At 33.7% G+C, this 17,517-nt stretch overlaps 1 protein-coding gene across 1 annotated transcript; it reads left to right on the forward strand.

Annotated features, from left to right (window-relative positions):
• Positions 1-4,789: 4,789 nt before the first annotated feature.
• LOC105335613 (iroquois-class homeodomain protein IRX-6) lies at positions 4,790-10,965 on the forward strand. Its single transcript, XM_011439588.4, has 6 exons — positions 4,790-5,087; positions 5,494-5,688; positions 6,541-6,659; positions 7,357-7,643; positions 9,849-10,436; positions 10,798-10,965. Exons 1-6 carry the CDS (start codon positions 5,043-5,045, stop codon positions 10,830-10,832), a joined length of 1,269 nt encoding a protein of 422 aa, XP_011437890.1. The 5' UTR covers positions 4,790-5,042; the 3' UTR covers positions 10,833-10,965.
• Positions 10,966-17,517: the final 6,552 nt, after the last annotated feature.

The following is a 17,517-nucleotide window of genomic DNA, read 5'->3' on the forward strand; positions in this document are numbered from 1 at the left end:
TTTTGTTTAATTTATCTCAAATTAAAAAAATATATATATACTTATCCTAACTTGTATAGATAATAACATTCATAAACATTAGAATATGGCGTTTAATAAGTCAATACTTTGCAAAATATATTTATGATTTAACGCTGGTAAAAAAACATTATCTACATGTATCACCCAAGTCCAACTCGAAATCTGAATACTGGTATTTTAATTCAGAAATATTGAGACTGACATATTTACTCAAATTCAATGTTTTGACGCCTTTAAAACTTGTAAGATCATTGTAAAAACTCCTCTGCTTTTCGACTAGTGTTTTGCAATTCGAAGGCTGACAGTGTTGTGAGTTTAACCTTATCTGGCAAACTGATCTCGGCACAGTATCAGAATGAACAATTAGTTTTTCTTCGGTTACTCGATCTTTTAGGAATTTAACCCCTGTATATGAAAAAAAATTAAAATGAAAAAAATATATTTATATTCTGCGTAATTGTAAAACGGTCGGTCTGAGTTTAATCCTGGGGTGGGCGGGGCCTGGTGTCGACATGTGTTTACGAAGCTTATCTTTGTAGATCGGTGTGTATAAAGATTAATGAAGGTAACAAATGCCCGCTAGTGTCTTTTGTGCTCAATCACCAACCGGAAAGTTTATGATGTGCTAATACGACTCTAATATACGATGATCCCCCGATAAGATAGAAGATTCACCGTACAAATAATGTGAACAGAAATCTCATATGCTATGATATTGAAATTTAATATTAACGACAGTTTACTTTTTTGACAATAGTCCTAGACCACCTTCGATAGACTATAAGGTTATTGTTTCATGACGGTAATTTAATTCGCGATAGAGCTGGGAGCGCGAAATAAAACATAAAGACACCCGTAAAATAGAAGCCGGGGGAGAGGGGGGCAGAATTTAAAGACATTGGCTTCTTGTTTGTTTAAAATTTGGCTACTCGTGTTAAGAATGTGAATGATAATTATGTGAAATTGAAGAGCTAACGTGTAATTATAGAGAAGGATGTACCCAAACAGACATCCATTATAACAGGTTCCCTACACGGTGTCATTATGATGGCTAATATGTATCCAATTTCTGAAATTAGCATTTAAAATTATGTTGCGATTGAAATAAAACTTGCGTAGACACTGCTTTCTGGGGCGTTTTGTCGCATTGTGACATTGTGTTTCGGTTTTCCGTATGCCAGAAGAACGGGCAATTTACATAATTTTAAATGTGAATCAAAGAAGGTTATTTTTTGCCGTCGACTGAAATGATAGATACGGTGATTCTTGTAATAATATGTTTTAATCCAGACGAGTTGTTCGTAACACGCATAACAATGTTCATCCATTAAAAACAAGGCGGGCCGCGATACACTGTCCTCTGACAAGAACCTTAATCTACACTGTAGAGCTTTGATCGAAGACCTCAACGTTTCTGGCAGAAACACCAAGTCCTCAATTAGAACCATATGATCTCCGTCCTTATTCCTCTGCTGAAGTAATAGATCGGTCTTTGTCAATTTAAAGTCTTTAATTCAGTTTGTTCTACACAATGAAAACAATATGTATCTTTGAATAATTGAACACAGTATTGAAGTTTAAACTGATAGTGGCTGTTTCAAATATTTTAGAACTGTCGATATTCGGTTTTGTGATTTGTGAAAAAAAATTTTACAACGAAAATCAGAGCAAACACCTCACAATAGTTAAAAACAATGTAGTCATTTTTTTTTCAAGTCAGAGCCTTGGTTCATATCTTAAAGAACAAGTACTGTAAGTAACCAAACATTCAGAAACCCCTTTCAAAAAGGGACATCTATTTTATTTCAAGTGGTCAGAAAAGCCTGTGACTTGACAATGTCCCCGGATGTACAACTTCTGGATGATAAGAAGTGGACTGAGCTACTCCGTAGGTACAAGCGTTAACAGGTCGCCCCCGACTAATATCCAGCTCCAAACTTTGTGGGATGTTTAGACAGTTTAAATGATTAATTGGCCGCTGACAAGCAAGTTTGTATTTCTGAAGCATTTGAAATGTGCTGCAGAAGATCCAGTCGAGGTAGGCCCTGCCAAAGCCGCTATACAATTACCACTATTACAGTTACTCGTGTAAATACGACTCTACACGGAGACCATTTTGTTTGCAAGTCAAATGATTACCTGAAGAACATTCCAATTCAAGAGAATTAATTAGAGACCAACGGGTCTGCAATGGCGATTTAAGTTTTGATGGAATTGATAAACTTTCTAAACGAATGTGTTTTGGTGTTAAATCCGTTTTGGTTTCACAATATTTACTTTTAGAGTTGAAGGGAAGAAACGCGCCGAAGAAAAACAACCGAAACAAAGATAATCCCTCATCTGCGAGACATGAAAGGGTTTCCTTACAAGTCATACACCCTGACTGATTGGAAATTATCGGGGATAGTTTCATGTAAACTATTGAGGTTTAAATTGATACATAAATGCATAGCACCTGTATCCAATTTAAAACTTGTTTAATCACAATGACTTACAATTATCCTTTACTTGCGGGGGAAGATTAAGAATTTTTTTCAAATTCTTATTTAGAAAGTTCCAAGACATTCCTCAAGAAAATTTTAGAAACATGCAAAGTTAAACCTAGTGATGAATATAAAAATTAATCTGACAAAGATATTTGCAGAAGTTTCTATATCAAAACAATCATACTGATAATTCATCATTGATTAATTGAGCAAAACTAAATATAAATGTAATTCCTTTTCCTCAAATCTTATTCATTTTTGTTTATACATGTATTCTATAAAATCTACCCAGACTATACTCGTAAGAAGTTTGATATATATATACGGCATAAAGTAACCTTTAATTTTTCTATATTTAAGAAACAACTTTAAAAAGGTCATTTTTAAAAAAAGGAAACGTTATTGTTGTTTTCAAATAGAACTTAATAAAAAGAAAAATTAAATCATCCTTGATTTGCATTTTGATAAGTGGATTTTTGTTACTTGGTATGATGTATTATATGATTGTATAAAGTTGTACAATATTTGTTTTAAAGAAGCAAAATAGTTCAAATATTTTTTTTTTATAAAATGCCGAAAATTTAAATAAGAAACGACTTCTAAAAATGGCCTAACTTTAAAAAAACCTATAATTTTGACATATTACATCCAAAGGCATATGTAAAAACTTTAATTAAAGAGTAATGATTAAATGAATAAATAAATAAATAAATAAATAAATAAATAAATAAATAAATAAATAAATAAATAAATACGACGAAAAATGTCACTGATGATAAAAGTTAGTGAGTTTTCGTGTTTGGAGACAGTTTTATCAACAAATCAACATAGTGGTGTCAACAGGAAAGCAGAGATTTATTTTGGATTTATGGCTTGTTTGGCAGATTCCGATAATCCCTTAACTGTACAATCGTCCGGTAATGGTCAGCAACAGACATTAAATAATCATGTCCATTGACTCCAATAAAATTATTTCCTTGGGAAATCTAAATGAAATTTTACACGCATCCGTAAATAATTATTTCACTTCTAGTCAGTTCAGTTCTTTATTCCTTGAGACAAACATCTCAGGTGGGGATTAAAAATGTACATAAACCATAGTTAAATGTAGTAACTTTAGTATACTTAGTATTATAATAAGTACAGATATAATCATATTATTGACTATTTTTTCAAATATTGAGATCGACATTAGCAATTTACAGATATTTTCCTACATTAATATCGATTTATGTTTATCATTTATTTATTATCAAAGAAAGAAACGCAAACAGAACTCATTTATTTTTTACTACGCTTTTTTCCTGTAAACTTCTTAAAGATTTTGTACACCACTAAAAATTTGAAGAAAAATTTACCATCATCAGGTAAAACATTAAAAAACTTATTTTATTCGTTTTTATTTCAGTCCTTTGCTCGTTGACATTGTTTGTACACTATCCGTTCAATTAATTCAAGACGGTTGTCCAGTTCCTGGTATTTCAAATGTCAAGAAAAGCTTTCAATAAATAATTTCAAAATAAAAAGATTGGCATGTAATTTTACTTAAGTTGGGCGAAAGTGTCTAACATTTTTAATTTACTTTATTGCACGTGTCAAACTTTAAATAATTGAGTCCGATTGGAAACAAGTAATACATCTGATCGTCCTGCACGGACAGGTCATTCATCAGCGCTCGGCCGGTCACCCTTATCAGGGTTACATCAGCTGTTTTTGGTCTGGGAACGCCTTTCATTACATCTCTAACACCATCCATTCAATTTACATGCGTAAGACAAAATTAAGTCATTATTTATAGATCTGCCAGTATGATTGTCGTTGCATTGGGCCCAGTGGTCACTGCGTTAATCAGATGTAACTGGTCATTGCTAATCTAGAATTATGAGGGGTATCGGTTCCACCCGATTGGTCCCACCCTTAGTTTTTTGTTACTCGGGTTTGACACGGCGATGCTGCAGGGCTACATTTGATATACAACGGTGATAACTAGAATATCCAATCTCAGGTACAGGTTACACCGATTTCAATTAGAAAAGCATGATTGGCTCAGGGATATAATTGATTGATAATATGCCAATATCTACCCCATACCCATACAAAAAGACAGCTGTTAATTTCATCCAACATTTTAAACGGTCTAACGACCCTAAATCTGTCAGTCTTTCCGCGGATTTTCGCTGTTCCGCTAGACCAAGTTTTACGGCCCATCGTTTGGACTACCTCCACCCGTTCCGTATAGGTGGGCGGGGCCAGCTGTCAGCGACTTCACAAGACAACCGTTATCAATGGTACCTTTACCGGGATAATATTTATTTTGTTTGTCCGATGTGTTGATACTTAATAGACAAAGTTCTTCTGTTAGTGGCAGTTTAACAAAATCTGTCCGACCATAATTGGTAGGTGCACGAAAGGTGAAAGGTGCCCACTCTGTGAAGACATAACCCGGAATTTGAAATGCTACAGTGTACAAGTTGGTGACACTAGTTTGTAGGAAGAGATTTAGAAATTTACAAACGTTTATCTATCTGTGTTAAGATGTCGCATTTATCACCTCAACTGTCCGCATTACCAGCCTCCAAGGTAATTTCAATTTATTTATTTTGTTTTACTTTTAAACTAAGATATTTTTTAAAATCAACTCAGTGGTATAAATTGTTTCAAAAATACGTTTTGATTTTGCTTTTGATTTTTTTTCATTAATTTTTTCAAGTATAATGAAATAAAAAGTATGTATAATCTGCAGCATTGTTGAAGCCCTTTGCAAAATTTTCGATGGTCTGTGAAATTGTAAAATTAAAAGTGAATTTTAAAATTGATTACAGCTTAAGAATAAATATATCTTAGAATTTAGAGTTTGTATTTTCTTATGTTGTAATTGATTTGATGTGATGGTCATATTTTCTTTATATTCTAGTCGCTCATTTACGGTTTATATATTTATGTATTTTTTTTTTGTCATTTATGGTTTATATTTTGTACGTTCTAGTTGAACATTCCCCCTAAAACCTCTCTTTCGGCCTGCACGGACGCTAGTCGGGCCATCCTCCACGACAGTCCCTTCCCCACAGGAATGGCGATCCCGTACCTCGCTCGAATCGGAAACCTAGGAGAGTCTTTGTATGCTACTAGCCCGGTGACCCCGAACGCATTAGGTGTGGAACCCTCGGCTTTTTACCCGCTGGTCAGTTTCAATTTTCACACTTACAAAATTAAATTTCAATGGTATCAGATTATGGGTCCCCGTGTGGACTCAGATTCTGTTGAAAAGATTGGGAGATATTCAATTATGAGAGGGTCTGATTTATCACTCTTTGTGTCTGCTAATCTTCGGGATTTTTCACTTTTTTCGGTCGTGCAGGGTGATATGTTTCGTCCGATTTTTTTCATGTAAAACCCCAGTATCAAATATCGTCTTTCATGTTCCCACTGAGTTGAAGCTGGTGATTACATTGTTCAAAGGTAGATCAAAATACTTGTTTCTTTCCAAACTTTCAACAAATTGCCGCTTTTCAAAAAACAAAATTCTCAATTACACCATTTGACCAGCTTTTTTTTTCTCAAATTTTTCGAGAAGCGCATATTGTCTGTGTCAAAAAAGGCCGGTGATTATTCTGAAATAATCATCAACTTCCTTTAAATGACAGTTGTAAGGTTTCTATAATCACCATAAAACTTACAATACTCTACCATTATATTTCAAATACCTGAGAACTAAGTAAGTGTTGCATCCTTAGTTTAAAAAAAGCGAACATGTTCAAAAATAAAAAATACATACATTTTCAACAGTTTTACATTTCCGTTCACATTTCTAAATATTGAATTTCTTAATTCAAAATTATATACTTTGAATTATTTATTCACTTTTTCATCCAAACAAATTAACCTTTAAAATTTGTTAGCGTCATAGTTTTTTTTAATGATTTGTTGATATTAGGTTACGAATTGTTAATAGTAAATATTTTAAGTCAGCTATTTATCAACTATTTTAAGTCTAGCTTTACATCATCTATTTCATTTACTGTCTTTGATATAGTCCGGAGCTTCCCCTGCCCTGGGATTGGACCGATCACCGGAATTCTGGAAAAACCTCCAGCACCCCTCCTTGGTTTATCCAATGGACCCCATGATTGGGATGCATCCCTACGGTGCATTGTAAGTTTCTTAGAGCCCTCTACATTTTTTAGAAATTAAAAATATGGTAAACTTTGTGTACATGCTCTAGAAAGCATGATCAGGAAAATTTCTTAAAAAGTAAATGTATTCTGAAAATGTTAACGATTGAACAAAATGTTCTCTTGATTTATCAATATCTATTTATTAAACGTAGCAAAAAAAATAAAAAATAAGGAGATAAACGGGAATAAAAGATCAAAATTACCAAACTAATTAATGGTTGAACTTTCACTATACAAAATTCATTCTGTTGAGAAAAAAATATAATAAACTATTTTATATTTCAATAAAAATAACTTGAAAATAGTGACTTTATTTTCAACAAAATATTTCATATTACTAAATTTGAATTTGAAAAAAAAAATAAAGAAGATCTTTTAATATATTTTTTTTTGTGATTCATCGTGCATTTTAAGAAATATATTCCATGAATTTTATATTTGTACGTGTGCTTTGAACACCTGATAAAGAAATGTTGTTTTGCTAAAAAATGATAAATGTAAATGCACAAAATACTTATATACATTTATTCTATAATTCTGTTAAAAAGATTTCGCGAAAGGTTTTATAATCTCCACCTTGTCAGTCATATCACACAACTCTGAAATAAAACTGAATAAATTGAGATAAATCTATAAAAAAAAAATTACATAATTTATTTATTCATTTTTTATAGCTATGGTGGACTTGACTTAAACAATGCTGCCCGTCGTAAGAATGCCACAAGGGAGACAACCAGTGCCTTGAAGGCCTGGCTGTACGAACACCGGAAAAATCCCTACCCCACGAAGGGCGAGAAGATCATGCTGGCCATCATCACTAAAATGACGCTGACCCAGGTCTCCACCTGGTTTGCTAACGCCAGAAGGAGGCTGAAGAAGGAAAGCAAGCTGGGATACAAAGAACGGGATATCGACGGAAGTGACGTAGAATCTATTGGGTCTCCGGCGGAAACGGATGATGGTGAGTGTTATTCATTTTTGTTACATAAAGTTTCTTTGTGGAAACATTATTTTTTGTTAAAATTCGTCTTATTTAAATTAATTTTAGAATAAGGACAAACTTTAAATAATATAAATTTTTATATTTTATTTTAATTCAAAAGCATGGTAATTTTGTAAGCTCTCGCACTGCTTAATTTGTATTAAAAAGAAAAGAAAATGAGGATAAAAATATCTGAAAAAAATACCTTACCTGTATCTCAATGCAAGATTTAGTTGTTCGATTAAACAACGGGGAAACCCCCCAAATAAATTTATTATCGTCTTTTAATATTTTCAATTTATGGCAGTTTTTCTCTTTTCTGAAACATAACTAAATGTTATTTTATTATCAATAAAATAGTTTTTGAAGTAACCACAGAGTAAATTCTGTAATGATTAACTCTAAATTTTGAGAGCACATTTCTTCTTGTGTGTTCTTTGCATTTTTGATTGAAATAAAGGTAGCTTAAGGTTTCATTGTTTGGAAAGGAATTGGTGTTAATGCATCGCCTCTAAATTGTATTGAATACCTTAGACAGAATTTCGTCAGCGTGAACAAAGCAGGTACTCTGTGGTTAGCTGCCTTGTGATGAACCCCAATAAATCTAGATTAATTTAATATACAACCAAAACATGTCTGAGGATGAAATATGATACAATAGCTTAGTGTGAGCAGGCCTGCATGGTTTATACAACCACTAAACTGGCCTGACAAAAGATGCTATCGCTCCTCAAAACAGACATTATTGTACAAGAGATGTTGCAACTCGACTTCCCCGGCCTCACAATTTACCGCCATTTTATTGCCTGTATTAATCTTACGGGGGATGATATTTCAACAAATTATGCGATAACAATCTTTTAAGGTTATACCTGTGCATAAAATCGGTAGACATTGTCATTTCAGCTGTCAGTTTTTTATCAAGAGCTCATTACTTATTGAAGTAAATCTAACATTTAACACTCTCCCATCCTTCAGAATCAGATTGCTGTTTGCGTTCCGCCCTCCAAGGAGATTTTTTGTATTCAAATCTAAATTGTTGTTAAAATAAGAAAATCTAAACCGCTTACACAAACCTTTTCATGTAAAATATGAACTTTTCACATAAGCATTGAAGAAGCTAATCTCGGGCTATTAATGCTGATATGATAGAAGGTTTCTCGTCTTGACTGATGTTAATTGGATATTTGAGAATTGTCGAGGCCAGAATTGGATTAGGGGGTGATATCTGGTGTCCTATTCCTTTTTGAATTCTTTGGATATGAAATATATGTCTTGTCATATAGTTACATAATGCATTCATATACGCCCTCCAAAAACCGCGCGTCTTTCTGTGTCAGAACCACGTGACACGGCGCTGTATGAACGCTCTTATTCTTTTATGTCAGCAGTAATTATCCGAGATCGCTGATTGTTCATTAACGCTCTTCTATCACCTCAGGGAAATATCACGTCTCGTCGCCAAAAAGAATAAATATGCTCCGGCTAATCAACTGGTCTGTTTTCCTTGTGTAGTTAAAGTGATCCTTTTTATATCCCATTTAACACATTTCATCTTCTAAAACGAAACTTTAATAACCGCATTGTATGGACCAAAGGAAGATAAAATCTGGAAATGGAACGGCGGTCGTACAAATGAGCGAAATTGCCGGGTCTCGGTTTTCACCGGATTAGGTTTCGTATTTTACATCAGATAGCTCGTACAGAAATATAAGATTACGCGAGTTCACCCCCTCTTTTTGATATCACTTGATGCCGTTTAATAATGTTCGTGTCATACCATTCTACGGACAAAGGACAACACCAGATTCTCCTCGACCGAACGCGTTCCTTTAAATAAAAACTGAATGTACAACATGCCTATATCAAATTCAATCATAATTTAATGGAAATATATTGCATCACTTTAAATCTGATCTGCATTGGCGCCAATTCGGGTACATTAAACATAGAGACCAGATAGTGACAGTGATTGATTCCGGGACATCTGCATATTTTGATGAATGCCGCTGATTACTTGATTTTAAAATAAGCCTTGATACCTGTCCTTAATTCAACTCTTAATATTTGTTTGCCTTAGCCGCTTTCAGTTCTTGGAGATTTTTGCATAATTACTAGTAATTAAAAGATAATTTGTGAAGATTGGCCAGATTTTGAAAGTAGTGAATTCAATTTCTTTTACAGAGAAAACCAGAATAGGTTCGGCGTCCTCGAGCTTTATAGCCAAGCTGGACAGTGAGAATGACGAAGACGCAGACGTGAAGGTGACATCAGACATCTCGGATTTCTCAGACGAGGAGGATGACGAAAGTAGGGGAAGGAAAGAACGCCTCAGCCCCATCCACTCCCAGTCACAAACCAATCAAAATGAAAATGCTGCTGCAGTTGCTGGCGTCAGACTTCCAAACGCCCCCATTGGTCAATCAGCATCACGTGATTCAAATAACTCATCGCAATCAAATTTCAGACCAAAGATTTGGTCGATTGATGAAATAATGAATAAAGACAAAACAATTAGTGAACATTCCAGAGTTCCTTCCCAGTTCAATCCCTTGTTGCAGTCGCTTAATGCGTACCACTCGCAATTACGAAACGAAAGCGCTACATCACAAGAACTCAAAAATCAAGAACAGCTAAAACGTTACAGTGATACTTTGAAACAATTACCTTACCGGAAATCAAACTCGGAGACGGCATTGAACCTGGCAATTAGTGATAAGGATGGATTAAACACAGCACGAACCGGACCGGCATCCAAACCATCCGCTACAGGTAGGATCAGCGTGTCAATAAAGCTTTGTTTGGTCAAAGCAATCCCCATGTTTGCAAACGTTTCTCTAACTGTAATTTAGGGATCAAATTGTGTGTGAAGAGATTTTAATTAGAATAACATTATCTAGATGATGAACTCATTGACAGTTTACTGTTTGTAAGAAAGTTTTCGTGACTAGATAGCTTGTTTGACATGTATCGTACAAACATTTCACACACTGCCGAGGTCGATGTTTGTTGTTGTATTCGGGTTATCAGTTTACCACTGTTTTTGTGTCACTTTATCCATTTATGACAAAACCTCGCAGAAATTCTCACATTACGGAAAACCTTCACGATTCCTATCTTAATTTCTTTGTAGTGACCTCCGCTTCCAGCGACTCCGAGCGAGAATGACCAGTGGGTGTCCAATACCATTAAACTGGTAGTCAGTCTCCTGTCATCCTAAAACTGGTGCCCCGCTTCCAGTGATCCGTAGACTGGTTCCCCCAGAGAGTTGTATCGTAGTGCTCAGCATCCAGCAAAAGACCGTGGGTTCTTTGACGAGGTCCCCACTTAATTTAATCAAACTCTAATGTTATTGTAATATTTATCAATAATTATGTACAGTAGTGCGCTGATTATTTTTGTATGTTTAACCCAAAGGTTAATAAAGAATGAAAAAAAGAAATAAAATTTTCGGGTTTTTTTTTCATTGTGCATGTATTTAGGTATGAACATATCCTCCCAACTCTTTGTTATAGATATATTTCTCCAAGAAGTCTTAGAGGAAATTAAAAAAAACTAAGAATAGTTTTAAAGGATATATCTTAGATAAATAATAATCTTAAATATTAATTAAAATTTCCTTTGTAAGTGTGTATGTCTAAAAATTCACCACTGAAGTAGCCCTTTGAAATTTATTACTTAAGTAAAATTAAAAAAATTATGTTCCTTCGGCCTGATTTTTTGGGAGAGCTTGTGTTGACTTACAATGTACAGTAGTCTACTAAATGTTTTAAAAACCTTGCGGAAGGATGGTTGAATTTATTTCAATCTCACACCAACGTTTAGCATAATTTAATGAAAAAAAATAATCATACGTAATCGATAAGATTTCCAATGATTTATTTGTATACACGATGTATACACATTAATTGAAAATTCCATATGAAAATCACAGATTATTTGCATTTTATTCGGGTATTAAATTAAGCTTATATTAATGTAAATATAAATATTGTAACTTAACATGTTGATCAGTAAAATGAAACGAAAAGTTCAGAAACTCTCTCATCAAAAGATTGTTGAAGGATATTTTGAGGAGACGTTTAAAAAAAATGTTGAAAACATAATTTTGATGTAATTTATCATTTATTTTGTGTGTGTGTGTTAAAACCTTCTGTGGGACTTTGGTTTGAAAATAAAATCCCATCATTTTTTTTCATTTTTGTGAGCTTATTGCAATCAACAACAAGCAAAACCAACAGATTAAAATAAACTTCAAACCCCCAAAACATTGTAAAAATGATATATGAATATGTTTATTGTTTTTTTTTTTTTAAATCCATATCTCTGTTACAGACTAACAATTTTTTAAAGCAGATGTTTAATTATGCGTTTGCAATTCAAAGTAATGCGAACGTTATAAGTAAACTAATCAGTAATTTATCCCCAGGGTCTACGTTTGAACATATAGTCAATGCTTCTATACAGCGATAATTGATCTTTAACTGCACAATAAAATCCTAAAAGATCACCCGCTGTTTACGAGAAAGATTCTTCTTATTGTCAACACACAGCTTTCGGGAGACCGGCGGAATTCAAACAAGATAAAAGCATGACTTGGAATAAGAAGCACATTTAAACCCTTGTTGAACACTAAAACCTGCATACATCTTTTCCTTACTAAATAGATTAACAATACACACCTCAAAGGATTCTTCTGATTAACAACTCAAAATCTATTACATGTCTAAATAGGATCGGGCTCGGACTATGGCGACCTGATGCGTGGTCTGAGCCACCTGTTTAAATAAGCTCAGGTGTCCTCTGGACACACAAACAAATTGTATTACACGTGTTCTGTCGGTCGGAGACTGTCCTTTTATGTGGACACTGAAATTATAACAAACGAAATTAAACCGAGGATGGAGATTCTTTCTTCCCGTTTATTACATCTTTCTTAAAAAGAGCTATAGAACATCGTAATGAATTCATTATCAGACGCGGGGTTTGTGTGCCTATTAAATGCAGACAAATAGTTGGAGGAATTCACGACTCCCTTACAAGCGAACTTCAAAAGCCTTTCGTGGGTTGCTCTCTTACTTCTTTTAAACCTACTGATTTTTTCCGACCAGTAGTAGGAAGAATAAATGTATAAATGCTAACTAAACTTAGTAACTAAAGAAGGTTAGAACATAAAAAGCGATTAATAAATAAATTTTATTCCAGGAATGAATGAAAAAACCAATTTCAGATTAGGAGAGAGAATATGAGTTAATAGATAAATAAATTGTAATCCAATGAAAAGAAATGAACAGTTAATATAAACATTTTCAAATGTATATTAATTCATTTTTTTCTTATACTATCAACCATGAAATAAAGAATAAACTTCTCTTTAATACCTAACAAATTGTACACGTATCTTGGTTTTAGCATTAAAATGAGATGATCGTATACATGTAACATACAAACAGAATGAGAAAGCATTGTTGGGAAGCTGATTTTCTGCCATAGCAGAGTATATAAGATATATAGTTTATTGCATGTAGCGTAATGCCTAGCATTACATAAACAGAGCTGACCAATGATATTACATGTATGCCGATCATCCCTTTAAAAGGAATACTTGTCAGCTCCTGTACAAGTGGGGGGGGGGGGGGGGGGGGGGGTTGTCACGTGACTTTTTCATGCTTGTATGTGTGCGGGGGGGGGGGGGGGTGTCACGTGATTACTGCCTATTTAAGACTGACTCCTGCGAGGCATATTCATTAGTATTAATACTAAACAACCATGCGGACCAGATCCAGACACTACCCCTCTTCCCCACGGAGCCGAGCCCGAGCTTCCGGGAACTCTGTCCTCAAAGAAATCCTGCATCTGAGACAGGAAATAATAAAAGCCTGCGAGAACTGTCGTATCCTTCACGACAAAGTTAGCGCCACGGACCACCGAATGAAGCGGCTGGGGACCTCTACCACCCTCCGGCGGAGCCTCTGTCTGAGGCTACAGGTCTACCTGGGGGTCGCCAAGTTCTACGCCAAGTTCGTCCAAAGAAAATCCATGGAGTTGGGGCAGCTTGTACAAGTTGGACTAGAGCGGGAAGAGGCGAGCGAGATGAGCGAGGAGTTCTGATCTACAGAACATCCATATATATACACGGCCCTTTTCAGGGCCAACCACATCTTTAGAAAAGATGCCGCTATTTCTCAGTTGAATCTGTGACTCTCAGAATGAGCAAATCAAAAATTTATTTAGACATTTCTCTCAAACCATATCAGTATTTAATGAGGAAAAAATAAAATTTACAGAAATGCAAATTAAATTATTTTCTTAAGCTTTAACAAACATAGACAGGTTATTTAATGAGCAATTCTCTGTGGAATTCAAAAGAATTCAAACTTAATAAGTGTTAACATGAATTAAATATTTCTCATATTAATTAGTTTTTAAATATGCAATCCACTACAATGTGAATCCAATCAATAATGGAAAAAGTCAGAACATTATTCTGAATCATTTATCTATATACCACCTTCAGGTTTAAGTTTGGAGTTTATGATTTGATATTCTCAATTTTTTAAACAATCCCAAATCGTTTGAAAGAGTCTTAAAATACATGTCTTGTACATATTTCATTATATTCCTTTTTTCACTATAACTTCTATAAACTTTGTCACTCATGTGCTGTATTTATAATGTCATTCTTCATGCAATCTCCTATGGGCGGAATAATAATAACAGAATGAATGAATGAAGATATGTTTTTAAAAAATTAACACCTTTAAGCCAAGATTTCAACTAATTCCAAATATTAAATTAGCTGATCGGCTTGAGCAATGTGTTGATATGGGATGGGGTTTGATAAACTGCATTTAGATATATTTACACTGAGCAGGAAATGTTTATATAAAATTATAGAAAAGATGATAATAATAAAATTAATAAAATAATAAAATTTCTCTGAGCACACATTTACAAGTACATTTGTGATAATATAGAAACATTTATTACATACACAAAAATCTGAAATAAAAACTTTAATTTTAGAACATATACATGTAAAATGTTTAAAAAGTTTAAACTTTAAAAAAGTATGAAAATAATCATACAGTCTACAAAACATTGTAATAGATATAGAAACGGTTAATGCATAAAAATCTGGGAAAACTGAATGTTACGATATTTGTGTTGAAAATGTTTAATTATAATAAAAAGTTGTTTAAAGATAACCGTAAAGAACATCATTCTTGACATGTTTGATAAATATAGAAACGATCACTAGAGAAACGTCAATATGTTCCGATATTATATGTAAATGATATCATGACTACCGATGTTCCTTCATATCATGCGTTCATAATATATTTTGTAAAGGAGTGTTTATTTCATACAACAAATTTCTAATTAAGAGAATTTCTGGAAAGAAAAATTAGTGCACTACTATAATTTCTTTACAATTTTTATACCATTGTATCTATAGGCTGGACAGGTGTTAAGAACAGTAGCAGGAGGTCTCCGCGGGAAGTACTCCTCACACCTTGTGACACCTGGTATACAGGTAGCGAGGGTGGGTGGAGAGGTGGTGTGTGTGATACTCTCTCACGGAAGGAGGGGGCTGTATACGGGAGCATACACTCGGGGAGAAAGAAGGTAGGTTTACCGTGTGTACGGCCAATAAACAGAGAGGGAGGTGTATACCATGTGTACAGTGTACATAGACTGTAAAACCAGACCGTGAAACAAAGGACATCTCTACAATAGAAAATAATAAAAACATTTTCTATAAGCATATCATATTTTAAATAACCGATCGAAATAAATGAATGAATGAATGAATGAATGAATGAATGAATGAATGAATGAATGAATGAATGAATGAATGAATGAATGAATGAATGAATGAATGAATGAATGAATAAATAAATAAATAAATAAATAAATAATTTTTTTCTATATAAATTGCTTTGCTATGTTTAGTTTTATAAATAGGACGCTTCTCTGTCACTTAGTATAGAATATTGCTTTTGGAATTTTTTCTTACGTGTATACTAATCTTATTTTTGCACGTATATGTAATCATATCATTCGGTTATAAACAACATTTAGAGGATGAAACATCGTCAACAACCTCTTTTGAACTATATTTACGTCATATATTTTACCATTGTTAAATTGTGGCTCAGAATATTCAATAAACCCTCCCAATCATTGATTAAAATATCATATTAATGTGTATATGTATTCTTACAAAAAACAGGAACAAAAACAAACAGTGTCTAAATGTACACATTTATTTCAGAGTGTCGTTACATTGTGAAAACAAAAAGAATATTATGGCACGTAGCATAGTTTTTGAAAGTAAAAAAACCCCAAAAAACAAAACAAAACAAAATCAAAATAAAAAAAAAGGAAAAAAAAGGGAGAAAATGTTATTTTACAAAATCCTGATAATCCTAATCCGTGGGGGTGGGGGTGGGGGGGGGGGGGGCAAGTATTACTTTAACTTCAATTTCACTAGTACTGTTTATGTCCTTATTTTCAATTAAATTTTTTACATGGTCCCATAAAAAGGGAGGAGAAATTCAATGTTATAAAATCGCAATTTGATGCGCAAAAAAGTGTGTGTGTGGGGGGGGGGGGGTGCAGGCCCCCCTGCCCCCCTGCCCCCCTGCCCCCCCCCCCCCCCATCCGATGCTACGTGCCTTATTGATAATCAGGGTGAAAACAAGTTATTTAAAAAAAATTAAACAATATAGTAAGTGTTAATTAATATTTAAATTTCAAAGCTATAAGATATGGATTTTCTTAACAAATACATGTAATAGATTATAGTTTGAAAATTCATCCTGATAGCTAAAGTTTAAAATACGTGTATATCTGCAGGCATGTTCACGAAGCTACATGCATCTTAGGACTATAAATGTGTGTCCTAAGTACATCTTATGATACGTCTAAGTCTTCAGTTTGTTTCTCGAAGCTCTCCTAACTTTCGGAGACTTTGTCCTAACATTGAGGCATCACTTACCTTGTCCGTAGACCATCCCAAGGCTATAAAATCATGATTTTTTATGGGGAGGGGATTTTGGGACTGTTATGAATCTTTTTCTTAAGACCGGTAGAATAAGGCAACCTTTTCTACAGTTCCAGCATTTCTAACAAACCCCAATTTCCTAATTGGCCAAAATATTATCCAAATGTCCTTGGCTAAAGAGTGCATTGATTTATATAAGCCATGCACAACCATTCTTATTTTTAATTACTTCATTCTGAAAAATTAATCTTTAAAAAATTCTACTATTGAATTCCGTATTTATGTATTTCTGAGACATACTCGTATACTACAATTTTTAACTTATAAAATGTATTTATTGCAGATTAGAGGTGATTTTTTTGTGTTTGTTTACTTAACGTTAAATTCTATGAAAAGAAAGGAGTATTAAATGTTAATTTAAATAGTTATTTGCTTTTAAGCTAAAAGCTGTCCTACATGTAATACATATTTTCGTTACACAAAATATCATTTACTTTATGTGGATTTCTGGGGGTTTTTTATGTTCGAACTAGATTGTTATTGGTCACTGATTTATATTTAAATAAATGTATATTCTTTAAGAATGTATAAAGATTAAAATAACTGGTTATAGGCATATCGTCTTACCGAAACGTATAATTTTCTCTGGCAAAATGTTTAAATGAAAGACCCTTTTCACTGGTCTTTGAATATGAGGTCGCAGACTTGTGCAAAATGAATAAAAATCGCGTGATATGCTTTATGTTGTTATACCATTAATTAATGACCAAAACATGGACAGAATATAGGTACATGTAATGTAAGTACAAGGTGTTATCCTGATCTCTAGATCTCCATTGCTGC

The sequence above is a fragment of the Magallana gigas genome, chromosome 3 (genome assembly GCF_963853765.1).
Source record: "Magallana gigas chromosome 3, xbMagGiga1.1, whole genome shotgun sequence".
In the NCBI taxonomy this organism is placed as follows: domain Eukaryota; kingdom Metazoa; phylum Mollusca; class Bivalvia; order Ostreida; family Ostreidae; genus Magallana; species Magallana gigas.